The sequence below is a fragment of the Rattus norvegicus genome, chromosome 3 (genome assembly GCF_021556685.1).
Source record: "Rattus norvegicus strain SHRSP/BbbUtx chromosome 3, alternate assembly SHRSP_T2T, whole genome shotgun sequence".
NCBI classification, from domain to species: Eukaryota; Metazoa; Chordata; class Mammalia; order Rodentia; family Muridae; genus Rattus; species Rattus norvegicus.
The window spans coordinates 108862404-108888768 of NC_141536.1; the positions used below are offsets into that span (position 1 = coordinate 108862404).

The window sequence follows — 26365 nt, forward strand, 5'->3', positions numbered from 1 at the left end:
ACTAGATAGCAGCTGATCCCCTTACCAAGTCCTCTCATAACTGAAGGAGAAAGAAAACCTTTCCATGACAAAAAGAAGCTAAAGAAATTGATAACCACTAAATCAGGGTCTGCAGAAGGCACTGAAGAGAAAAATAACTGCACTCAAAGGCTTTGAGAAAGAGTAAAGGATGCTGTCACTGTAGTGAAGCAAAGGAGGACTAAGTCAATTCCAAACACTGCAAGGTCAACCAAGCAGCACCCTCCACACTCCTTAACTCCTTATTATCTATCTCAGCATCTCTTAATCTGTTTCTCAGCAGTGCCCTTCACTCTTCGGCTTGGCCCCTTTTTAGCCAAGTGTTACCAGCTTTCTTGACACATCTGCCTTGTCTTAGTTGTGGGGAGCAGATGAAGTCCTAAGTGAATGTGTATTGTTGGCATGATCATGGCTATGGCAAGAACCCCAATGGCTCAGGCCATGGGAATAGCAAAGCCCTCCCAGGGCCAGGCTCAGGGTCAGGCACAGCCATTCACTGGTCCACATGTTAATGTTAACAGTGTACAGAAAGCATCAACCTACCCCAGTGTTTTCCTTCCAAGTGTTTAGAGCCGGAGATTGCTGCTCTATAAAGAGCTGCCCGCCCCCCCAAGACTATGTAACCCCTCCTCTTTGTTCTGTATGTAACAAACACACTGAGCTTCTGGGTTGAGTAGTAGGTGCCCTCTATCAAAGGTAGCACAGCCTACCCGATCCCAGCTTTTCTGGATATGTGCCTGTCATGTCTTCACCACCATGTCTGCCCCTAACTGTTTTCTAGGATCCTGTAGTTCAGAATGCCACACTTAGTGATTCCTAAATTTCTGAATAACAGAGACATTGTCTTTGTGTCCTCAGAAACCAAGGCAGTTGCCAGGGTGACAGTAAGTGCTTACAAGTGTTTGTTTTAAATCAAATGGATTTAAAAGGAATTCCAATCAGCTATTTGGCATAGAGTCATGTTTAGTCCTACTTTTTACTGTTTTCTAGGAGACATATTCCAGTGCAAAACTACTGACTCTTGTTCACATGTCACTCGTTACCTAGTCCAGTGGTGGGTAGTGCTTCTGCAGTTATACATGTTTGTCCTGGGCTGCTCGGCCTGCTTATGCCTTTCTTTGCCTGAGCTAGGTGTTTTCTACTTCATGGGTCCTTGTTTCCAAGTAACATATGTGGCGGCTACCAGCAGCCAAGAATACTGGGGACTTCCTGGTAGCTTGCTTCTGTACTAGAATGAGTTTCACTCTATTGTTAGGAGCTTCAGGGAAATGGAAACTTGTAGATTAGAAGTTTTTGAGAAGTCGAAACTTACGCCATTGGTTTCTGATGTGATGTATGTTATTGTTACCGTGACAACCAGTTTGTGTTGTGTGATTTTTCTGCGTATAAGCAAGTGCTTTTGCTTTATTAAATGAGACTTGACCAGATTGCTGTCTTGTCTCCATTTCTTGCGACTCTTATCCCATCCATTCCCACTCCCCTCTCCAGGGAGTTAAAATCTTCAGCAGAGTTAGTTGAGGATGTAGGCCAGTGAAAGAGTACTTATCTAGCAGGTATGAGGTCCTGGGTTGAAAATTCCTACACAATTCTTAGGCCTGCAAATTAGTCAGAAATCTGTAAATATTAACTTGAGAGTTGCACTCTTTTTTTTTTTCTTTTCTTTTTTTCCCTAGAGCTGAGGACCGAACCCAGGGCCTTCTGTTTGCTAGGCAAGCGCTCTACCACTGAGCTAAATCCCCAACCCCTGGAGAGTTGCACTCTTAAACTGAGAGCAAGGGCAGACCCAGTGAAGGAGGGCCTGAGGCATAAAACTAATCAGTATCTGGAGACCTTGCCTCTGACTCCTGCATTCTTGGTCTTCAACAGAATCTACAAAGGAGCATAAGCTGCGGTAAGTGAGGCCCCTGGAGGAGGGCAGAAGTCACATTTATCAGATTTCTTAATATGCAGGTGAAATTCAGGTAACCTGTCCTATAGAGGAAGGCATAATTTACACAATAAACATTGATTAGATACGTTTAATTTTACATTTTAGTTGTGTGTGTTGTGCATGTGAGTGTAGACGTGACGTACACACATTCCGAGGCCAGAGAAGAATGCAGAGTGCTCTACTGTGTTACTCTTTGCTTTATTTCCCTGAGAGAGTTTTTCAGGAACCTGGCCACTAATGAACCCTTCCTGTCTCTGTCCTCTTCAGTTCTTGGATTACAGGCCATAGTTTGTGCATTTTTCCTGAATATTGCCACTGAAGATTTGAACCAAGGTCCTCATACTTGCACGGCAAGCACACTTATCCACTCCGGACTCACCACACACCAGAGGATAAGAAACACAACCAACCAAAATCCAAGAATCTTCTACCTCAGTGAAATTTCTTAGACTGTAGTGGTGTGGGGCAGGCAGTGCTGTTTCTTATAGGTTGAATGGTAAGTTGCTGACTTGGCCTTGCTCACCCCCAAGAAGAAGTAGAATGCCTAGTGGCCCTGTTTGGATTTCAGAGGCAGCGCATTCCTCACTCGGGTGTGTTACTCCAGCACATGCACCAAGAGTCTCAGAAAGCTGTTAGTTTTGAATAGGGTCTGGAATATCAGGAGGCTCTTCTATAGGTCCAGGCTCCTGTGCAAACTGCTAGACAAATTGTACCATATGATTTATTAGGCCCTTGGGATTTTAGAGCAAAACCCTACTGTCATTTGCAGACCGTTGGTCCCCATTTGAGAAGCTACTCTCAGCCTGCTATTGTGCCTTATGTAGTGGAAATTGAACATTTGACAGTGGGCCATAAAGTTCATGAGCTGTCAATCATGATCTAGGTATTAACCTGATCCATCAAACCACAAAGTTGGGCAAGCACAGCAGCAGTACACTATGTATGTGATAGGGTTTAAGCAGGTTCTTGGGGCACCATGAAGTTGCATGAAGAAGTTGACAAAGCCTATGTACTACTCTTAATGACTTCTGTCTCCTAACATGCATCTTAGGCCTTCTTGGATGTGCTCTATGACTGACCAAGAAACAGAAGAGTAAGGCTTACTTTACAGATTGTTCGAATGCTGTGCAGGGTCCACTCAGTAGTAGAAACCTTGGAGCAGACATGAAGGACACCGGGGAAGGGAAATTTTCACAGTGGGCAGAACTTTGGGGAGTACACGTGGTCATGATCATGCATTTTTTTTCTTGGCCTAAAAATGACCAGATCTGGTATTATATACTGACACATGGACTGTATGTAGCTAATGAATGGGAAGGATAGACTGGGACTTGGAAATATGATTGGAAAAATCGGTGTGAAAGACATTTGGGGAAGGATCATGTGGGTAATCACTTCAGATGGGCAAAGGATATGAAGATAGTTTTGTGCCCTATAAATGCTCACTGAAAGGTGACTTCAGAGGAGGAGTTTAATAATCAAGTGGATTGAATGACCTACTCTGTGGGTAGTCAGTTTCTTTTCGTGGCCATCCCTGTCTGTTGCCCAAGTGGCCGGGGTGTCAGGGAAGTTATCTATTGGCTAAATAACATTGACTTTTATTCATCAAGCTTGGCCTTGTTGTGGTGCATGCTGAGTGCCAAATCTGCCAACAGCAGAGATTAGCAACAAGCTTTTGATATGGTATTCTCCCTGGGGTGACCAGCCAGTTACCTGGGGGCAGGTTGACAACACTGGTGGTAGAAAGGCAGCATTTTCCTCGTACTGAAATAGGAACTTATGCTTACTTATTTCCTTTCCCTCCTTCCTTCCTTCCTTCCTTCCTTCCTTCCTTCCTTCCTTCCTTCCTTCCTTTCTTCTTTCTTCATATGAATACACTGTAGCTATCTTCAGACCAGAAGAGGGTATTGAATATTGAGCCACCATGTGGTTGCTGGGAATTGAACTCAGGACCTCTGGAAGAGCAGTCAGTGCTCTTAACAGTTGAGCCATCTCTCCAGCCCCCATTTCCTGTCTTTTCAGGGTTTCTGCCAAAACTACTACTCATGAACTTACAGGATGCCTTATTTACTGTCCAGAAAGCGTAGCTTCTGACTGAGAAACTCACCCCATGGCCAAACAAGAGTGTCAATGGACTCGAGCTCATGGATCCTATGAGTTTTACCATGTTTCCCAACATACTGAGGCAGATGGACTGGCAGATGATAGCATAGTGGAATGGACTTTGGTTGCAGGATATTTTATTACAGTGTGAACCCCAGATCATGTTATTTACTGAAAAAAAAACTGTTTCTAGTTGTGGTGAGGCTCAGCCCTTAGCACATGCCTTTAATGCAGTGGCTCGAATACACACACACCCTTAGCACACACTTTTACTCCCAAACAATGAAGCTAAAGTTAGTTTGTAGAAAGAAACACCCAAACCCAAGTTTGAAAGCGATGTCTAATTGAGTGACACACAAAGTAACTAATCAGAGTAAGATCTGACAGAATAGGACATGTCTAACTCTCCCAAGAAGAGAGAGGAAAAGGAAGTTACTTGAGGGAGCAGAGCAGAGAGAAAAAGGAGACAGTTTTACTGGGACAGTTGTACAGAGACAGGTTTCATAGACAGATCAAGCTAGACAAGGTGAAGACAGATGAGACATAGAACGAGGAGGCAGAAGATTAGAACAGATTGCCCAAGTCAGTGTAAAGCCAAGCAGAGCAATTCGGGAGACAGAAGGAGGAAGGGAGGGAGGGAGGGAGGGAGGGAACGAGCTTGGAGAAGAATTTGAGGCAGAACAGCTCAGTTGAACCAGCCAGTCAGAGCTCAGAAAGAACTAGAAAGGGGTGAGTTTAATCAGCAGTAAGTCTTAGAGGCTGAAAATATTCTTGGCTGAGATTAGATTGTACAGATGTTAGACGCTTCCAGAACTAGGCCTAGGTTAGCAGACTGAGGCAGTAAACCTCAGATGACAATTACATCAGGTAAATAAAACATACATTTATGGGCTTTCTAAAATACCAATAATTTTATTTATGTTTGAGAATTTCATGATATACTTTGACCATATTCTTTCCCCTCCATAGCTCATCCAAAGTTCTCCCTTACCAACTTCTTGTCCTTTCTAAAAAAATAAAACAAAATGAAATAAACCCATGGAGTCCAATTTATGTTGGTGGACGACCTCTAAGCACAAGGCTTGTCCTGGAGCACTGCTGATATACCCATAGCCCTCCATTCATGAAAACAGATTTTCTCTCACTCAGGACTAAAATGAATAGTTTCTTGCTTAGGGATGGGACTTTGTGTCCACTTCCCTCTTCCATGATGGGATCCCATCTGACTTGAGCTTGGCAAATCTGTGTATTCTGTCACAGTCTGTGAGTTCTTATGCACATATGCCCTGTGGTATCTAGAAAACACTGCTTCCCTGAAGTCATCCACTAACTCTGTCTCCTATTCTCTGCATAGGGACCAGTTGTGGATCTCTGTGCTAATAACCATCTACCACAAGAAGCTTGCACTGATTTGTTGGTATAGCAATGTAACACTAGGAGTCATGTTACTGCTGTGCTCATTTAGCAGAATAATAGTGGTAGGTTTTCCTCTGCAGACCATTCCTATCCAAACAGATTTTTGACCTTATCAAAAGTGTCTGTTATGGGTTCTAGCTCATTGAGCTGGGTTTAAATCTATCTTAAAGAGTTTTTATTCCTGTAATATTCATACCACCATGACAGCAGTGCATATATCTTGTAGGAAGACCATTACTGTGGCCTGCAGGATTCATAGCCAGGTGATTTTTCTCCACCAGTAGCAAGCATACCAACTTCCAGAACTATGAACGCTAAACAGTAGGGGTGAATTCTCAATGTGCACCATTTTTATTTCACCATGTTCTATGACATAGGTATCTGGTGCTTTCAGTAATATGGTCTTATCATCAAGTTGTAGGGAGCAACCAAATAGCACTGGTGTTAGCATGTAATGTTTGGAGAGGGTTCTATGGGAACACACTGGCCAACAATTCTAAAAGATATAGCTTATTCCCAGGACTCGATCTGCTGGAGCTAGGGTTACAGGTGATTATTAGCCAATGGATATGGATGCTTAAGATTGAACTCTTGTCCTCTTCAAGAGCAGCAAATGCTTTTACTCACTGAGCCATCTCTCCAGAACCCCCCCCTTTTTTTTTACCATTTATTGTAATATTGAGATAATATCAGTGGTTAAGTTTTGCAAATATGTTTATCATACTCAGGTTATGGGACACTAAGAAACTAAATGTTCCCTAAGCAAGTTTGCCACCTATTGTGGAAGAAAAAATGTGCTTATGGTTTTATGTGGGACAGTCATGCCATCCTAGGCAGAATTATGGTTTTGTTATTGTTTTTATTTGGGAATTAAGAATGACATGAAGACAGGTGAGTGGGTATCAAGTCGGCAAGGGGCAGACTTCTGATGGTTAATTTTGGTTGTCAACTTGACTGGTTATAAGATCAATATTTTTAAAGGCAAGAAACTAGGCACACATGTGAGGAACTTTCTTGACCAGATTATTAGAAGAGAAAAGACCCATTGTTATGTTGACATCTTTTTCCAGTAGCATCCCAGATATAAGAACGAAGGGGACTGGAGAGACTGACTGTTCAGTGGTCAAGAGCACTGGCTGTCTTCCAGAGGACCTAAGTTCTGTTCCCAGCTCCCACACCACAGTTCACAACCATTATAATTCCAGTTCCATGGGGGATCTGACACCTGTGACTTTTTTGGGACCCAGGCCATATACATCCTTTAGTGACTTTTACTTCCAGATTGTGGTCATTTTTTCCCCGTTTGTTGGGGGATGGTTTGTGCAATCCAAGTCCAATGGGCAGTCCTTGGTTCATAGGCCCCAAAGTTAATTTTATGATTCATAGTCAAGTGCATCTGACACAACCTCCCATCTTAACTGTTCACGGAGAAGCAAGGTCTATGTGGCAATTATCCAAGGTTGAGAGTACTTCCCAAAATAACACAGTAACGGCTTGACTCACATAAACTTTAGCACCGCCTAATTAATCATGGTGTTCTTAGAAGTAAAACAGACATGGTGTCAACTACATATTGCTTGATCTTTTTAAGCAAAGGAACTTCAGAGAATGGGAAGAAATGTAACACTGAATTACTATAATAGAGAATCAAGGTCCCCTCTACTAATTTCCAATCTGGAGTCAGTTACAGACATAGATCCCCTCAGATCAATGGGAGGCCAGGTCTCCTTGAGGCAGAACCTAGTATAATGCCAGAAAGTTTCCCTGTGACTTTTTCTTCTTTCCCCAGGGACCTAGAATTTTTATGAGGGTAAAGTCACATTGGAGTAAAAGAAGTGATCAAACTTCCTCTGGCCCAAGAGACACTGCTCTGAATTGACATTGCTTTCAGAAGATGGCAAACTGCATTTTGCTCAGAGTCAAAGAAGAGGCTTATGGGAGTCAGGCCATTGATAGAGTTTTAGTGTGACTCACACTGGGTCCAGAGTCTCCCTATACTTATGCTATTGTTATTCTCCAGTCCTAGAATGCATAATTGGGATAGATACATTTAAGTGTTAGCGGATTCCCCACATTGGTAACCTGATCTCTGGTTGGCAAGGCCAAATGCAAGTGAATAGAGCTGCCCCTCTCAGGTAAAATGCTGAGTCAAAACTGGTGTGCAAGGCCCAGAGGATTACAGAAGTTCGTGCCACCATCAAGGACTTGAAAGACGCAAAGTGATGGTTCCCACCTCATCTCCTACTGGCCTGTGCAAAAGACACAGGGATCATAGAGAATGACAGTTGTCTATCACAAACGTAATTAAGCAGTGACTCCAATTGCCACTGCTGTACCAGACATGGCTTCTTTCTCTCAGTAGACTAGCATACCTCCTGGTACCTGGTATGAAAACATGGACCTGGCAAGTGCTTTTATTTCCTTGACACTTTTTACTTTAAGAGCTCACTAATTCTCCACCCCAGTGTCCTAACCTAGTTTGCAATAATCTTGATCGCTAGAATCTTCCACAGTGGTCACACTGGTCTATTTGATTGAGGATGTTATGGCTATCAGAACAAGAAAGCAGGGAGTAGACAACACTTTGGTATTATTGATAAATCATATGTACATCAGAAGATGAGAAAGAAACTGGACTAAAATGCAAGGATATTCTTCAGTAGTAGAATTTTAGGAGCCCAGTGGTATGGGACAGACAGATATTTCTTAGAAGGTTAATGAGAAGTTTTGGGATTTCGCCCTTCCTACCACCTACAAAGAAGCATGCTGCCTACTTGCCCTTTTGGATTTGTAGGCAGCCTATTTCCTCAGTTGGCCATGTTACTCCAACACATATACTAAGTGTCTCAAAAGGCCGCTGGTTTTAAGTAGGACCTGGAATAAGAGTTTTTGTTTTACAGATCCAGGCTGCTGTACAGGATGCCAGTGCAATTGTGCTATATGACCAGCAGACTGGATGGTACTTGAGGAATCAGTGGCAGACAGGAGTGTTGTTTAGAGTGTTTGTCAGGATCCTGTACGTATATTCCAAAGGAGATTCTTGGAATTTTGGCGAAAAGTCCTACTGTTAGCTGCCTGCCAAGGCCTGCATGGCTGCAGAAGGGACTTCAAGACACAGTTCCCTCCTCTGCAGCAGAGCCAGCAGGCATGGGCCTCGATGAGTGATGATGGCTGCAAGGCATAAGGCTTGTCTGTATAATAATGTACATATTTTCATGTTCCTCTTTTGGGGAATGCTTTCCCTGTTAAAGTTAATGACTCCATGATACTTAGAAACAGCATGAGTCCAGGAGGCAAGAATATGTTCCTCAGCAAAATGGTAAGTGCTGTGACCTTCAAGACAGCCCTTAAGGCTGTGGGAAAGAACTCTGAAAAATGAGTTCAAGAATATATAACTCTCAAAAGCAAGCAAACAAACAAACAATAATATGTAACTTCTTAAGTATGCAAAATATAAGAACATAATATGAATTGTATGAGTGGCTTTATGGATCTAAAAAAACAAAGGCAGCTGCAGTAATGAGCCAGCTCAGCTCATCAGAAAGATTCAAATGTAGGTAGATTTCTGAGTTCAAGGTCAGCCTGGGACAGAGCAAATTTAGGTCCAGGCATGGTGAAAATGGTGATCTCAGAGCTCGATATCACCCAGCTAAATCATTGTCTGTGCTTACAAAGACAGGTGGACCACTAATTCATTTGCTAGGTTAAAAATATATATTTTCTGTCTTTTTCTAAAATCAAGTGGCTAAGGTCATAAAATGATGGTTCATGGGATAATCAAAAGGTAATATTGAATTGATATATAAATAAAAGACTGGGCTTTGGTTTGTAAGAGCTAAACTATCTAGATGAGCAGTCTAGAGAGGTGTCTCGAACAGAAGACAACTGTCTGCTTGTGCCCTTCACTGGCTTCAAGTCATTTCTTTTCCTGCTCTCAAACACCCAGTCCTTGTGACCCCTCTCTAAGGCAAGGCTGGTCCGTGGCATCTGCTGATAGCCATTCTCCCTTTGAAAAGCAGCTTTTGATCTGCTATTATGCCTTATTTAGTGGAAAATGAGCACTTGACAATGATCTGCAAAATTATCATGTGACATGGACTGTCAGTCATAGGCTGTGTGCTGCCTGATCCACCAAACTGCCTCATTGGACATCCACAGCAGCTATGCACTATATGTATGATTGGACCTAAGTAGGTACACAGGGCACAGTGAAGTTACATGAAGAAGTTGACTAATCCTGTGTACTAGTAACAGTATGCCTTTGTCTCCAAGTACGCACCTTAGGCCTTGCTAGATGTGTTTTATGACTGATTGACTGAGAATCAGAAGACTAGCGCCTGCTTTACGGATGGTTCTTACTGCTGTGCAGAGTCCACCCAGAAGTGGGCACCTGTAGCATCACTGTCCCATTCTGCAGTAGACATGAAAGACACTGGGAAAGGGAACTCTTCACAGTGGGCATAATTTTGAAGAGCACACGTGGTCATGATCATGCACTTTCCTAGTTATAAAAATGATCAGATGAGTATACTGATGTTTATATACTGCTGTAGGTAATGATTTGAGTGAATAGTTAGAGACTTGGACATATGACTGGAAAATTGGAGTGAAACAGATTTAGGTAAGGAGTATATGGACAGACTACCCCAAATATGAAGGTATTTGTATCTCACATAATAGATCACCAAACCTAACATCAGCAGAGGATTTTAATAACCAAGTTTAGGTTGACTGTTCTGTGAGTGCTAATTCACCTCTTATTCCTTCCTCATTATTGTCTCATGGGACACATATACAAATTGTAATGGTGGCACAGATGGATGGTATACATGGGTTTAGCAACATGTACTCCTTTTCACCAAGACTGACCTGGTACAGTTTCTGCTCAGTGTTAAATCTGGCCACAACAGAGATGAACGCTGTGTTCCTGATGTCACACCATTCTGCAGCATGACCAGCCCGAAACTAGGTGACAGGTGGACTGCATCAGTTTACTTCTATAGTAAAAATATCAGTGATTTGTTCTTACCAGAAGAGATACTTCTTCTGGCCATGGATTTTCCTTTTCTGAAGGCAATGATTCAGATAAAGTACCATTTTTGGATTAATAAGTGCTTCTATAGTATTCCACATATTGTTTCTGACCAAAGAATTCACTTCCTCTATAAATAAAGAAGTATGATGATGGTGGTATTAGTAATACTTATATTGCTGTGATAAAACACCATGACCAAAAGTAACTTAAAGAAAGTTTATTTTTACTTATATTTCCAGACAGCTACATCCATAAAGGAGCATGACATCAGACGGGTATGGCAGCAGGAGCAGGGAACCAGAGCTGACATCTCAGTCACACACAGGGAGCAGAGAGAAACAGGAAGGTGGGTGAGCCTGTAAGCCCTGAAACACCACGCCTTGAGATGTCCTTCCTTCAGTAAGGTTGTACCTAAACATTCTATAGTCTCCTCAAATAGTGCTACCAACTGTTGACCACTGTTCAAATGCACAAGCCTATGAGGAACATTTCTCACTCAAACCGCCATGTTCTCCATCATCTTGAAGCAGCTGACTTGAGTAAATGTTAGAACAGCTTTTTTTTTTTTTTTTTTTTTTTTTTTATTAACTTGAGTATTTCTTATATACATTTCGAGTGTTATTCCCTTTCCCGGTTTCCGGGCAGACATCCCCCTCCCCTTCCTTATGGGTGTTTCCCTCCCAACCCTCCCCCATTGCCACATGTGGGGCAGGCTCTGAATGGGTGTTCCTTCAGTCTCTGTTTTAATCTTTGCCTCTCCCTTCCCTGCCAAGGGTATTCTTTTTCCTCATTTAAAGAAGGAGTGAAGCATTCACATTTTGATCATCCGTTTTGAGTTTCGTTTGTAGAACAGCTTTTTAAAGACACAGTTACTGTGCCGTAAAATGAATAGGAGGAGAAACTACTGAGGTAACAGAAACTCAGGTCTCTTTCAAGGTGGATCCTGTCTTCTAACCTTTAGATATGTACATTTATGTGAAAATAACTGTGTAGATCCCAGGAAACTAGAAGGAATCGAGTGCTAAAGGGGGAAACGGAATCTTTAGTGGAAGTAGAATGCCTGTTATATGCAAATGGAAAGGAGAATGCTGGGAGTGAAGAGGTATGAGGAGGTGTGACCGAGACACAGAGGAGAGGAGTCAACCCAAACTAAGGACACATGAAAACATCACAAAAAACAAAAAACAAAAAACAAAACATGAGTCTTGATAGGGGAACAAAAATAAGAGTAATAGTTTAAATAGAGGTTCCTTGTGTAGGTAACAAAAGCTGTTAAATAACCCTGAGTCATGGATGCTAACTAAAAGCCTGTGTCAGGGATGACACCTCCCTATGGATTGCTGATCAGGGAGTCTCATGGAAGGGGGGGGGGCAAGACAGGCATCTGCTATTGTTTGCTCACCAGGACTAGGTAGTAAAATCAGGTTGCTGAAGATGCCCCATTTCTTGACCACAAGACATAGAAAATCAAGCTACAACTTGGCTGGAAATCTCTTCCTTGCTGGTGATCACTCCAAAAGCCAGAAGGTGTTACATAGGCTGTTGGAGAGAATTGTTCCCAACACCCTTACTTAGCTGTGGACCCTGTGTGAATAGTACTGACAGGCTAGATAAGATAAGCCCACTAGTACATCAGTGGTAGGGGATACCCAACTGCTATCTGGTTAGGTTTCATGTCCACCGCCGGAAGGAATTCACAGTCAAAAAGCCTGTGGTTAGGGAGGTTATGTTTCCCAATGGGGAAGTACTGCTGTTGCTTTGCTAAATGGACATGATGTTCCCATTAAGTTACACTGTAATATAACTGTTTGTGTTCATAGGGTACTAGTTATCTGCTTAGGTCGGTAAAATTTCTTCCTGCAGTTGTCAGTTTTGTCTGAAGAAATACAACTGGTCAAAGTACTCAGAGCAAATGACCACTGATAATAAATGAGACATCTGTTTAGTCACATATAAGACTTCTGAGTACCACAGAAAGAGGGCGGGATGAATCTATGAGTTGGAGGAAAGGAGTTGTCAATGCTGTTGTGGTGGTGACTTCTGAGCATGATATAAGTGCTGTACTCCTGGACTCACTACAGCTATGAGTACTTATGTAAGACATACACACCATTAGTCCTGTACTGTCCATATTTGTTTACGGAAGGAGAGAGATTTGTGGAGTCCCACCCCTTCCTGAGGAGTCATCCATATCAGTTGGTGGTTGATAGGGGAAGGAGACACCTCTTTTTCAGGTATAGCCATTGACAAGGTGCTCATGGCCCTGTCAAGAAACCCTAATGAAATCCACTGGGTTGTTATAATAAAATTGAGACGTGGAAGCAGAGGAGTGGCTAGTTTGGAAGAGAAGGAGTATTAGTGGGAGTGGAGGAGACAGAATAGGATAATGGGGCTGAATAGGATCAAAGTACATTATGTACACGTATGAGAATACTAAAATGAACTCCATCCTTTGTATGTAGTTGATATATGCTAATAAGAACTAATCTTCAGTTCCACCTTGAACAGTTGCAGTTATATAGGCAGCCAGCTGGCAGCAGTCTCGAATGCCGAGGTTCTCCAGAAGGTGTGATATGCTCCAATCAGTGTGCAATATATGGTTTCTTCCATTACTCAGGCTTTGCAGGTCCAGCATGGAGATGTGGAAATGGAAATGGTACCTCATCAGCATCTGCAGTGAGCCAGTAGCCAAACTTGTGTTTTGTGTTCCCACACGTTTATGCTATGTTGGCCTAGAAGTCTTGATTCCAGAAGTGGGGTTGCTTCGGCCAGGAGGCACAGGAGACATTCCCTGATCTGGAAGCTAAGACTACTCTGTAGCCACTCTGGAAGCAACAATAGAGTTAGGAGGGGTGGTTGACCCAGACCAAATGGAAACTGGACTTTTTCCCACAGTAGAGGTAAGCAAGAGCATATCAAACGCAAGGGATCTGCATTGTGATTAAAGCCAATGGGAAACTACAACAACTCAACCCAGGTAGGATGATACTTAACCAAGACCCTTCAAGAGTGAAAGCATCGATCACTTTTCCAGGTAAAGGACCAAGAGTGCCTGAGGACCAAGAAGCAGAGGGTGGAGGGGCTAGGGAACGGGTGTAGAAGATAATTATAACTCCAGCTAAGGCTACAAGATTTGTTATAGAAATGAGGATTATTATTGCCATGAGTGTTCCTGTCCCAATTTTGTTCAGAATATGCTTGAGTAAAGAGATGCATATGTTAAGCAAATATCTGTGTTTTCATTTTTTTCTGATCCTCTAGCTAGTAATGTAATGACTGAGATGATATCAGTAATTAAATGTTCTTAAATTTATATTGTCTCAATTCAGCTTTAAGACACTAAGGACTGCATTCCTCCAGGGAGTTTGTCAGTTATTCTTTGGGAAAAATGGTGTATTTTCACTGGTAATGAGATAAGTATATGTTAAGCTCAACTAAGAAACACGTTTTCAAGAAGCCCCTCCCCTAGAGTGGGTGGCACTTTTCAATGGTAACCACCTACATAAAAGGAAGTCTAGTTGGGAAACTGTTCTGTTCCTTGCCCAGAAGTCTTGCTGAAGGGAAACCTCCACTTCCTGCTTGTGAGAGTATTAATCCCTGCTGCAGCTGTCCATCCCCACTGACATCAGACTCCAGTTTCTCCAGGATCCAGTGTGTTCTGAAGATCAGCAGCTCTCCCGGAGTCTTCAAGGCGCCAGATTTGGAAGTCTGAGGCATCTGGCTTTGTAACCTGAGCAGCTGCCAGGTTCCAGCCATTATCTGACTGGGCTGTGCGGACCCACCCAGCACATTGTAAGTCATTCTTGGAAGCCCTCTCTTCATACACACTCTATCAGTTCTGTTCCTTAGAGAACCCTTCCTAAAGCAGTCTGTTGATCTTTCCCGTTTCCCCCCTAGCAATACTGGGCACCCAGGGCTTCCTCAGGTATTCTCTTCTCTCTCGTTCCTTTCAGCATAGCTCAGTGGGGCCTGCTTAGGAAAAAGATAAAGAACATTGCTGTATGACCCTTGATTTGAGGGACTAAATGGGTTATATTTCAACCCAGGTCTTGGGGCCCTGGGAGGCCCATGGATTCCTTCCAGTTCCTCCCTGTTCTTTACTTCTTGCCTGCCGAAATACCTCTTTTTCCAAAATCATTCACAGCAAGAAATCAAATTCTACCTTTTTTTTTTATTATATTAATCTGTTCACAATCTTTCCAGTTCTTATTTTTAATGAAAGCATCAGACTCCTTAGAGAGGTTTGGTTTGTTTTCTGAGAGGACCTGGCCTTAAAATGTCTCCTTTGCCCCACATGACTGAGTGACAAATGGGCCAGCCTTAGGCTTGAGTTTGTTTTTCAGCAGAGGATAACAGGAGATGGCGAAGTCAGAGGGAAGAAAGTCTGCTTCCCAGGACACATCGGAGAATGGCATGGAGAACCCAGGCCTGGAGCTCATGGTATTTCAGTATGGTGGGCTGCTGTGTGGCTGCTTTCCAAGGCTCTTGATCACCTGGCTGCATGGCTGATCTCACCTTTACCTGTGCTTCTAGGAAGTCGGAAACCTTGAGCAAGGCAAAACACTGGAGGAAGTGACACAGGGACATAGCCTGAAGGATGGCTTGGGGCATTCCTCTCTCTGGAGGTAAGGGTGTTCTAGAGTTCAACTGAGTAAGCAACAAAACCCTGGGGGATGGGAGGGCAGGGAAAAAAGGTGACTGGGAACAGATTGAAGCGACTCATTCTCAGATTGCTTAACTCACAGGCAGGACCAGGGTCACTGCATGTTACCATGTGAACGTGTGTATATTTTATAGAATTAACTTAGTGTAAGGCCTTGACATAGACAAGCCCATCAGTGCCTGCCAGGATGACATTCAGAAAAGAATAGCAACAGCAGTGGTAATGACAGTATATGGCTAACATTTACTGAGCACTACTATGTATAATTATCTAGATGAACAGTCGACTTTGTACATTTTTGTAATTACAACATTTCATCCTTTGGTTAGCAGTTTAACAGTCAATAATGTAAATTCCATGGAAGTTTTCTTGGAGCCATAGCAGAACTCTGCCCAGGAATGTCCTGGTTTGTTTGTTTTGGTTTGCTTGTTTGGTTTTGGCTCTTTTTTCCCTCTCTTCTTTTTCTTTCTTCTGTTTGCTTTGTGATAGAGTGTTACTATGTAGTTACTGCTGACTTGGTATCCACTGTATAAGCTAGGGTGTCCTTGGATTTACAGATATTCTCTTGCCTCAAACTCCTGAGGGCTGGGATTATATTCTTGCTGTTAAATACATGAGTGGAAGTTCATGCTGTACACACCTGTCTTCTCTGGACCTTGAAGGCAGATACAGGAAGATGAGTTCTGTTCTTATTGAGTGTGAGAATAATCTGGGAAGTATCGTAAGATGCTCTTTCATTCCCCCAAGTTATTTTTCCTCTTTAAGCATAATTTAGACAAGAATGTTATAGATATTTTTGCTCACCTACCAAGGATGGTTACCAATTGGCACACTAATGTGCTGCTCTGAGACCTCCACCATTACACACAGCAGGAGTGATGGTCCTCCAGCGCTTGAACTCTTTAAATTCTAGTAGTGCTTCAGACTTCCCACTCAGGCTTACTCTCCTTTCCTTCTGAGCACGACTTACCTGTCATCCATTGTGGTAGGTGCAGGACTTATACCCTCATTAGTTTGTTCCTTGGTTATTCAAATAGCACCTATAATTTTCCTTGCAAAAGAAATAAACACAAGGGCCCAGCCTGAGATGTGCATGGAGCATAGTCATGAGATAGAACATCTTCCCTTGGAAATCTCCACTGTTTGTCAGAACAAATGCAACTTGAAGAGAGAGGAGTTCTGGAGGAAGAAGATGAGGGTAGGTTGGAAAACTCACTGTATAGGTTCTTCATGTCTGCCTATTCATCTACTTATTTTTGTATCTATATATCTGTATATCTATGTCTATGTATCTATGTATCTAGTATTTATGTGTCCATGTATTTTTGTGTATATCTATGTATATATTGATGTATGTATGTATCTATCTATCTATGCACTTATCTATGTATCTATGTATCTATCTATCTATGTATCTATGTATCTATCTATCTATGTATCTATGTATCTATCTATTCATCCATCTATCTATCTATGTGTCTTTGTATCTATGTTCTATCTATCTATCTATCTATCTATCTATCTATCATCTATCTATCTATCTATCTATCTATCTATCTATCTATCTATTATCTATCTATCATCTATCTATCTATCTATCTATCTATCTATCTATCTATCTATGTATCTATCTATATATATCAATCTATCATCTGTCTGTCTATCTATCTATCTATCTATCATCTATCTGTAGGATGATGTCATTATGCAGGTGATGCCAAGTACAAGATAGAACCAGACCTGTCATTGAGAAGGAAGGATGGGCAGGAGAAAAGTTTTTGGGAGGAGGAGGAGAGTGGAGTGGTGGAGAAGCAGCCGAGAGAACATGGCAGCAGATGTTAAGATTTCTCTCTACACATCTACAGGTTGTTATGATTATTCTTAAGGGATGGATGTGTACAGGGCTTTGTATGTCTAGATGAGCAAATGATATCTTATTTAAGTGAGCAATTATATCTTATGAATTGGATCAGAGATTATTGTGTTGTGTGTTCCTTTATGTGGTGATTTAATTTAATTCAAGAGAGTGTGTGGTGGCTGTAGACACTGGGCTGCTACAGAATTGAGATGTATATATCTTGCATGGTGGCAACCTGCCTTGGGAACTAGCTGTGTAGAGAGATTGTTGCCAGGCTCAGAGAGTAGCCATCGGCGGGTGAGATGCTTTGCTGACTGAGATGAAAATATCAAACAGATGTCATGGGGCACTACAGTGTTGGATCTAGTGCGAATTAAAAGAAAGCATTTTTTTTTTTAAATTTTACAGAAACAGATGGTACCCGTTTTACCTCAACATCTATCTATCTATCCATCTATCCATCCATCCATCCATCCATCCATCCACCCACCCACCCATCCTCTATCTATCTATCTATCTATCTATCTATCTATCTATCTATTGAGGCACTCTTATTCTGTCACCCAGGCTGTCCTCAAAACTCTTATAGGCTCAACTGGGCGTGCACCTAGCTTGCTTGGTACTTTGTTTTTTAAAGATTTATTTATTTATTATATGAGTACACTGTAGTTGTCTCAGACACATCAGAAGAGGGCCTCATATCTCATTACAGATAGTTGTGAGACACCATGTGGTTGCTGGAATTTGAACTCAGGACCTGTGGAAGAGCAGTCAGTGCTCTTAACTACTAAGCCATCTCTCTAGCCCAGTACTTTGTTTTTTAAAGACTTTTGGCCTTGCTTCTTCATAGCATGGTAAAGATCAGACATTTGCTATCTTCTGTGAGGACTGTATCAAGCAAGGATATGGGTATTTTGGGACAGAAAGTCCTCTACCAGACAACACATCTACTAAGACTCAGTAGTGACTATGTTCTGGTTTAGGTCTTGTCTCATTGGTTTAGGTCTTTTCTCATTGAATTTGGACTCAGAACCTTTAGAACTTGTTATCTCCAGCTTCTCCAGTTCCTTATAGCTATCACCTCTGATTTAAACATGCTGGCCTTCCCTGATAGACTTTACCCTGGCTCAGTTTTTCTTGGCTTTACCCACTGGTTATTAGCCTCTGTTTGTGTTTGAGATTCAGTTGACATTCTCCTTTGGACAGCTTTGTAAATTTCTGTTTCCTATGCAACAATATCATTTGGTTCTTTTTTTCTTCTTCTATCTTTATTAACTTGAGTGTTTTTTTTTTCTTTTTTCTTTTTTTCAGAGCTGGGGACCGAACCCAGGGCCTTGCGCTTGTTAGGCAAGCGCTCTACCACTGAGTTAAATCCCCAACCCGACTTGAATGTTTCTTATTTACATTTTGATTGTTATTCCCAGGCCAACATCCCCCTAGTCCCTTCCCTCCCCTTCTCTATAGGTCTTCCCCTCCCCATCCTCCCCCCATTACTGCCCTCTCCCTAACAATCACGTTCATTTGGGGTTCAGTCTTGGCAGGACCAAGGGCTTCCCCTTCCACTGGTGCTCTTACTAGGCTATTCATTGCTACATATGCAGTTGGAGTCCAGGGTCAGTCCATGTATAGTCTTTGGGTAGTGACTTAGTCCCTGGAAGCTCTGATTGGTTGGCATTGTTGTTCATATGGTGTCTCAAGCCCCTTCAAGCTCTTTCAGTCCTTTCTAAGATTCCTTCAACGGGGGTCCCATTCTCAGTTCAGTGGTTTAATGATGGCATTGCCTATGTATTTGCTGTATTCTGGCTGTGTCTCTCAGGAGAGATCTACATCCCGTTCCTGTCAGCCTGCACTTCTTTGCTTCATCCATCTTATCTAGTTTGGTGGCTGTATATGTATGGGCCACATGTGGGGCAGGCTCTGAATGGGTGTTCCTTCTGCCTCTGTTCTAAACTTTGCCCCCCTATTCATTCAGTTCTTAAGTTCAGAACCAGTTGTGTAAAAAGAATTAATCAGTCCAGCTAGCACGTGTTAAAGACACACAATCCAGGTATTTTATATACCAGCTATAAGCCTAGATTGGGTAGGCTTTGGAGTTATTTTAAGTTATATCCCAACCATATGTATCTTGTTACTGGCTGTTTCTCTTGGCCATATGCTGAAGGTCCATCTCCTCTCATGGAGGCCTCTTGGGGAGGAAGAAGGAGGAGGAAGAAGGAAGGTATCATGGGGTAGGAGTATTGTGAGCATATGGCCATGAAAGCCAGGCAGTTGGAGTAGGAGCAGCCCAGGGAGAACATGGCAAGTGATATCTCGAGGTCATTGACAGGGAAGTAGATAAAATAGCATAGAGGTTTGTTATCTGCCCAGCTCTATTGATTTAAGGCTTATTACAAATATGAAGGGATGGTTCTTTTTTTTTTTTTTTTTTTTTTTTTTCTGGAGCTGGGGACCGAACCCAGGGCCTTGTGATTCCTAGGCAAATGCTCTACCACTGAGCTAAATCCCCAACCCCGGGATGGTTCTTTTATTTGGGAACTAAATGATTTAAGGTGGGGTAGAAACCCCCCAAATAATATTTAGCACAACACAGTTGTGTACATAATTTTGGCTGTGGAAACTCGTATTTCAGATGCTGGGTGACAACGGACAAAATCTCTTGCCTGTGACTTATTTTTACAATTCCAGAGCACATCCCCTCTTGCTTCATAGTAGTGTGTCCAACTGATATTTAATTGGGTATAAAATAAGACCTTAGACCTCTTGAAAGTTTCTAGACACCTGTGCTGGGCAATCCTCACTGTTTTCTCACACCGTCAGTTGATTCTGAATTGACTTCTTCAGTTCCTGCTTCTATTTCTTTCTTCAAGCCACTGTAATAAAGACTCAGCCAAGGCTGCACTGTCTGCATTCACAGATGCTGGATTGTCTGAAAGCTGCCTCACGTTTTCCACAGCTTGACCTGAACGAATTAAGAGTTAAATGAAGAGCCCCAGATCCCAGCAGTTATGCGGGGCTCTGTGTCCCTGAGTTAGGAGAGTTTCTACACCTGGCAGATAGTTTGACTAAGAGAACTCATGGACACTTTTGCTGCTGGTTTGCTGCTGGATGTGGTGACCACCAAAGTCATGCTTAGCTAGAGCTTCTGACCATGCTCGCCCATTTGACTTCCACCTACCACGTGTGGGTGGAGCCAGTAAGCCTGCAGGAAGGTTGTCTTTAGTCAATACCGGAAGCTTCCATACAAATGCGTGGAGGTAGAGGCAAAGTCTCAGTGTTCACTCACCTAAGAGCTAAACCTCTCAATTCAATGTCTAGCTATAGCACAGATACTAAGCCTCAAACTGTACCATTATGTAGGGTAAAGGGCTTGCTACTGTTGGCAAGATGCTGGACCAGGGAAGATACAGAGCTCATGGACACTTGTGTATGTGCTTCTATGACTGCTTGATTAGTTTAAAAGGTTGAGTTCTTCCTCTTTTTATTTTGGATGTATAGTCCATCATCATTTTCTTTTTAATACTCCGTTCTAACCTGGTATTCTAGGATTCCATTGTTCATGAGTTTTGCAAACGTTTTGGTAATTTCTGAGTACTTGTTGACCTTCCCAGGAAATGCTGGTTTTCGGTGAAGAGGTGAAACCCTAAGCCTGTGCTTTCTAATGACTCTTAGGCTCATGTATATTCCTTTCTTTTTTGCAGTGACTTTGCCCAATAGGTACTTAATTGGATATAGTTTCAAGTCAGCTTCACCTTGTGAATTAGGAGATAGGTAGCATATTTAAAGTAGAGAGAATTTACTCATAAAGAGACTACTATGTGCAATTAAAGTATAATGACAGGCATATGAAAATAATATAATAAAGCCCAAAACTAACCTAAAGAGAGAATTAAGAGAGAAACAAAAAGAGTGGCTGGGGAGTTGGCTCAGTGGTTAATTAAGTACATGCACTGCTCTTTCAGACGTCCCACACTCAGTACCTAGAAGCCACACCCAGTGGCTTACACTTGCCTGTGATCCTAGCTCCATGAATCAGGGCGCACAATCTAACCTTATACCAGAAGGTAGTGCAAGAGAACCTGGTAGTGTGCTCAGACCAGAATCCCTCCCTGCTTAGATGGGAACTTTCTGTATTGTGATGTCTTGTGAGGTCCCATGGGGGGAACCCACTAGATAAGCCAAAGGGTTTGGAGTTCAGTGGTATGTCCTCACTGATTGAACTCTCAGGACATAAGCAGGGTGGAGTGAGGACCTGTAGGAGCAAGTTAAAAGTTGGAACTTACGTGTCAAAATGAGTGCTTTGTGAATGATATTCAGTTGGCAAGAACAACCTCCTCCAGTGTTATAAGAGTTTCACTGCTGTCAAGTGCCGACACTGTAAACTTTCTGACTCCCTACTTGTCCACTAAGCACAGATGGTGGCAGGGGCCTGTAGATCCCAAACATCCTCCTGAGGTGAGGGGCTTAGACAATCCAAGCGTGATACAGATAGTTTCCCTCTCTCTTTTACTTCCCTGTATCTGAGAATGTACACCCTGCTGAGGCAACCCAGGGTCCGACTTCATGCAGAAGTTAAGGGGAGAGAGGTGGAACTGAAGAAGGAAGGGTGTAGGACCTATGGTTACAACAGGTTCAACCCAAGATAGGTGGGATGGGCACCAATAGACTCCAAACTGTGTGGTCCAAGACCTCAGACCACTTAGCTGCTGGTACCATCTGTAGCTAATACCTTAGCACCACAGTCTCACACAGGTCACTTCTAGTTGGGCTCACTTTCTTTGGAGTTTCCAAGAGTGTGGGATTCGGATCTATTTGCACACATAGCTACAGTGTACTCCTTAAGAGTGGCAAAGGCAGATGATGGGGTCAGGTAATGTGTTCCTGGGATGGTGATGGAGAGTTTAAGAAGCTAGGCTACTCAGAGATGAGCTCTCCTGACAACCTCTGTGACCTTGGGAAAGTTACTTGGCTTCCTGGCTTTCAGATTGCAACAGCACCCACCCCCAGGGTCATTAGAGGGTCAATGGTGTTAGTATTTGTGAGTCCTTTGAGCCCAGACACATGAAACACACTACACAAAGCAATCTTGAGTAGTTCTTGCTGAACATCTTCTCTCAGTCCTGTCAACCTAGAGACTGAGCTTGGTGCTGTTTTCCCTCCTACCTGCCAGTGTGTGAAGAATTACTCAAAGTACTAGCTTTGTGTGGTTTTAGGGTGCTGTGATAGAATAGCCTCTAAGAAGAACAGGCGGAATATGGAAGCCAAGTAATGCCTGTCCTTAGGAAAACAGACCACCATCCACTTCTGTGGTAGTAAATCACCAATGATGTAGCTACTGTACGATGAGTCAGCCTTTCTGACCTGAGGCACAGGCACAAAATTTGAGCTGACCTTTGGGGACCTTATTGGAGAACTATTGAACATCTGCATCTGATTAATTTTCATTATTAACTAAGAATAAACTTTGCCTGGTCTATCAAGTTCAAAGACTTGCACACAGGATGAAGTAATGCTCACATATAAATTTTGGCTTCTCATCAGGAGGATTCTTCAGCCCTTCACCAAGGCGAGAAGTTTCTATCAAAGACATGCTGGTTTATTCAAAAAGATCCTGCTTGGTCTCTTGTGTTTAGGTGAGATCATGAGAATTCATGAATTGGGGGGAAACAGGAGCATTTTTACAGTTGTCAACTTGTGTCAAGATTGTTGCTGGGAGAAAATGAATAGTACTCAGAAACTAACTTAAAGGCTATGTGAGGTGCAGATCGTAACTGCCTGTAGGTGAAGACAGTTTATTGTCTTAGACCCAGGAGGATAAGTAAAATCCAAAGAAAAGCTATAGTTTAAAAGCACACTATTTGACAGGTTTAAAGTTTTAACAAAAAAAATTTTGGTTCACCTTGTTTTTAGTGCTTAGATTTGATTCAGAGCACATGTCTGTAGTATTTATGAAAGATGCCTTTATACATAACATATTTACTGCGTTGTATTTAAAATCAGTGCTAGATATTATTTTTGAGAGACAGAAAACCTTGCTTATGGTATGCTGTCAGTGGAGTGCGGAGCTTTGATTAGGTGCAGCAGGGATGCTGAGATCATAAGTTATTCTTCTGGGTGAATCCGGGGGCACAGAGGAAGCTTCATGTGGCTTTCCCTCCTAGAGCCAGCCTCCCTACACGGCTTTACTCAAGACAAAGTTTGATCATTGTCATTTCGACACAGCTGGGGTAAAAAAGAAGAAGAAGAAGATAAAAAGCCTGATTTCCAAAGAGTCTGACAGTGGCTGTGGACCACATCTAAGGGAGAGAGCAAGAGCGAGGGCAGCAGCTAAACTGGAAGGGTTGAGACTTCCCCAGAGCAGAGAGGAATGGCCTCCTTCCCTGTGGAAGCTCAGCCTTCCTGACTCCCACCCTTCGCCTTCTCTTCACAGCGTATGCTGCCTACCTCCTGGCAGCTTGCATCCTGAACTTCCGGAGGGCACTGGCCTTGTTTGTCATCACCTGCCTTGTCATCTTCATCCTGGCTTGCCACTTTCTGAAAAAATTCTTTGCTAAAAAGTCAATAAGATGCTTGAAGCCCTTGAAAAACACCCGCCTGAGACTTTGGCTTAAGAGGTAAGTGTGCCAACTTTGTTGCTGTTCACTAAATCCCTAAGAACAGCGCAAAGGCTCTTCTGGCTCCCTGGTTTAGAGGTTTAGCTGTGGTCTCTTAGCCCCATCAATGTTGGCTGGTGATAGAGCAGAATATTATGGTGGGAATCGAGCAGGTGAAGTAAAGCTGTTCACATCATGGAGGCCAGGAGGCAATGGTGTCAGTAGGGCAGAGATCAGCACAAGGTGTAACCTTCAAGGGTTGCCCTGTGATTGACTTCCACCAGTTGGGTCTCAGCTCCTAGAGCTTTCTCCACCTCCTAACAATCCTTTTAACTGTGAACGTGTCCGTGGATTAACTCACTGATGACGTCAAAGCCTTCTTCTTGTCTCCTTTTACCTCCCTTTCTTTTTCTTTTCTTTGTCATGAAACAAGGTCTCTTGCCCATGCTGGTCCCAGAACTCTTTATCTACATATAAAGGATTTATATACATATCAAGGATGTAGCAAAGGATGTCTTTGGACTGCTGATCCTCCTGCCTCCACCTCTTTAGTACCAGAATTACACATGTACTTAGTTCACGGAGTGCTGGGATTGAGCCCATGGCCTTGCCCATCCTAGGGAAGCCTCTACTTGGACAAGAGGTGGCTGAGCATCAAAGCCATCTCTTTAGTATGTTCCCTTTTGACAGCTCCTGAGTGGGCAGGCTCTCACCTTATACCAAGGCAAGTGCAGAGAGCACAGAGCAACAGGCCTTTGAGCCCCACTCCAGTTTCTCATAGACTTGGGTCAGCATTGCTGGTGCAGATGGGACTCCGTATCAGGGAGGAAGTTCAGTCTGAAATCCCAAGCGGCCATGACAGAAGTGAGAAAAGCCATGCTTCTCCTCAGTGGAGTGGTCAGAGCAGATGCTCGCACTTACACCAACCTATTAGCCAGGTGGCCTCTCCCTGCCCTGTGTTAGCCCCTTTCCCTCTAGTCCTCCCAAGCGCCTCTATGTGATTTCATCTTTACAGCCCCTTAGAGCAGTGGTTCTCAACCTTCCTAATGCTGTGACCTTTTAGTGTATTTCCCCATGCTGTGGTGACCCTCCAACCAGAAAATGGCTCATTGCTATCTAGTTGTAATGTTGGCAGTTATGCATTGTAATAACATTAGTGTTATCATAATGTAAATATCTGTTATGTACGATATCTGACATAAAACCTCTAAAGGGGTCTTGACCCACAGGTCAAGAGACACTCTTAGAGTCTAGGAACAACTTCCTCACATGCATAGATGAACTCATTTTCAATGTTATGTGTATGAGTGTTTTGTCTACATGTATGTGTGTGTGCCACATACATGGCTGGTGCCTAGTGTGTTCAGAAGCTCGGATCAGATCCCTTGTGACCTGTGTTACAGGTGGTTGGTGAGCCACCATGTTGGTGCTTGAAATTGAACCTGAGTCCACCACAAGAATAAGTGTTCTCAGCTGCTCAGGCAGTTCTCCAATCCCCAATCTTGCAATCACATTCCTCCTGCCTCTGCTTCCTAAGGTTTGCACTCCATGACTGTCTCCTTATTCATTTTGGTAGGCTAGGGATTAGACCCAGGGTCTTGTATATTCTAGGCAAATGCTCTGCTAAGCTACATCCACAGCCTCTAGTCTATGTAGTAAAGGCCGTAAGTCCATAGATGATGTATTTGATTCCAACATTTAGAGTGGTCAAAAAGGAGCAGCAGTCCATAGGGGACCAGCTCAATATTGTCTTCTGTTTTCAGTATTTTATTGGTCACTGGAAGCACCTTCATGGATGAGTCTGCATATCACATTTCAATGATATGTCTGTATGAGAAATGAGACGTTATGTGGTTTGTAGTCTCTGATTAGACACTTATTCATGTAAATTGGGGAGCAGAAGATAGGGAGCTGCCAGAGGATTCTCAAGGTTCATCTCTGTGTAGTGAATGAGCCCTTGTGTTCTCTCACTGAGCCTCTGACTAAGGGAGTTCTCTGTTGCTCATTACCTGAGTCGGTGACAGAGCTTCGTCATCCCTCCTCCAGGGTGTTCATGGGAGCCGCTGTTGTCGGCCTTATTCTCTGGCTGGCTCTGGACACAGCTCAAAGGCCAGAGCAGCTGATCTCCTTTGCGGGAATCTGCATGTTCATCCTCATCCTCTTTGCCTGCTCCAAACACCACAGTGCGGTGAGTTTGGGGTACGTGGTTGGGCATAGAAACACAAGCAAGGGCTACGTCGAAATTACAAAGTGCCCATGTCAGGTATACGTGGCAAAGACAGAGCTAAGCAACATTTCCTGGAATCTTCTTCTGACAGGTTTATTCCTAGTCAAAGTTTGAAAGCTTTTAGAGTCCTTTGGCCTGTTAATTTTTACTGTGGTATATATGAAATCAAGTCAGTATTAAAGAAATATAAAATCAAATAGAAGGAAAGAAAGAAAGGAAGGAAGGAAGGAAGAAAGAAAGAAAAAAAGAAAGGAAGGAAGAAAGAAAGAGAGGAAGGAAGGAAGGAAGAAAAAACAGCATGGCAGAGAGTCAGATGTCATTGTACAGAAATGATGTTTGCAGAAGTTATTTGCATGCATGTGTCATTACTATAACGTAACTTATGTAAAAATTAGTACAGATGTACTTGCATCTCCACAATATCACCATATTTTTTGTACCAGTCTCCTTGTTCCCTGTTCTATTTTCGTGGTGGAACTCCGTGACCGAGAGCCTTTGGGAGGAAGGGGTTTTACTTGTCTCATA

The 26365-nt window shown here is 42.8% G+C and overlaps 1 protein-coding gene across 13 annotated transcripts in view; it reads left to right on the plus strand.

Annotated features, from left to right (window-relative positions):
* Slc28a2 (solute carrier family 28 member 2) overlaps positions 1 to 26365 on the plus strand; it is a 61870-nt gene that overhangs the window by 26319 nt on the left and 9186 nt on the right. For 4 of the 13 annotated variants that reach the window (XR_015683362.1, XR_015683363.1, XR_015683365.1 and 1 more), the window contains exons 1-6: positions 14036 to 14294; positions 14849 to 14942; positions 15036 to 15127; positions 22562 to 22653; positions 23451 to 23634; positions 25660 to 25801. Coding sequence is in view for 8 of the 13 variants with exons in the window: in XM_087654142.1 (XP_087510268.1) it covers positions 14862 to 14942; positions 15036 to 15127; positions 22562 to 22653; positions 23451 to 23634; positions 25660 to 25801 (591 nt within the window). In the remaining 5 variants the exon portion in view is untranslated. 13 annotated transcript variants of the gene reach the window in all.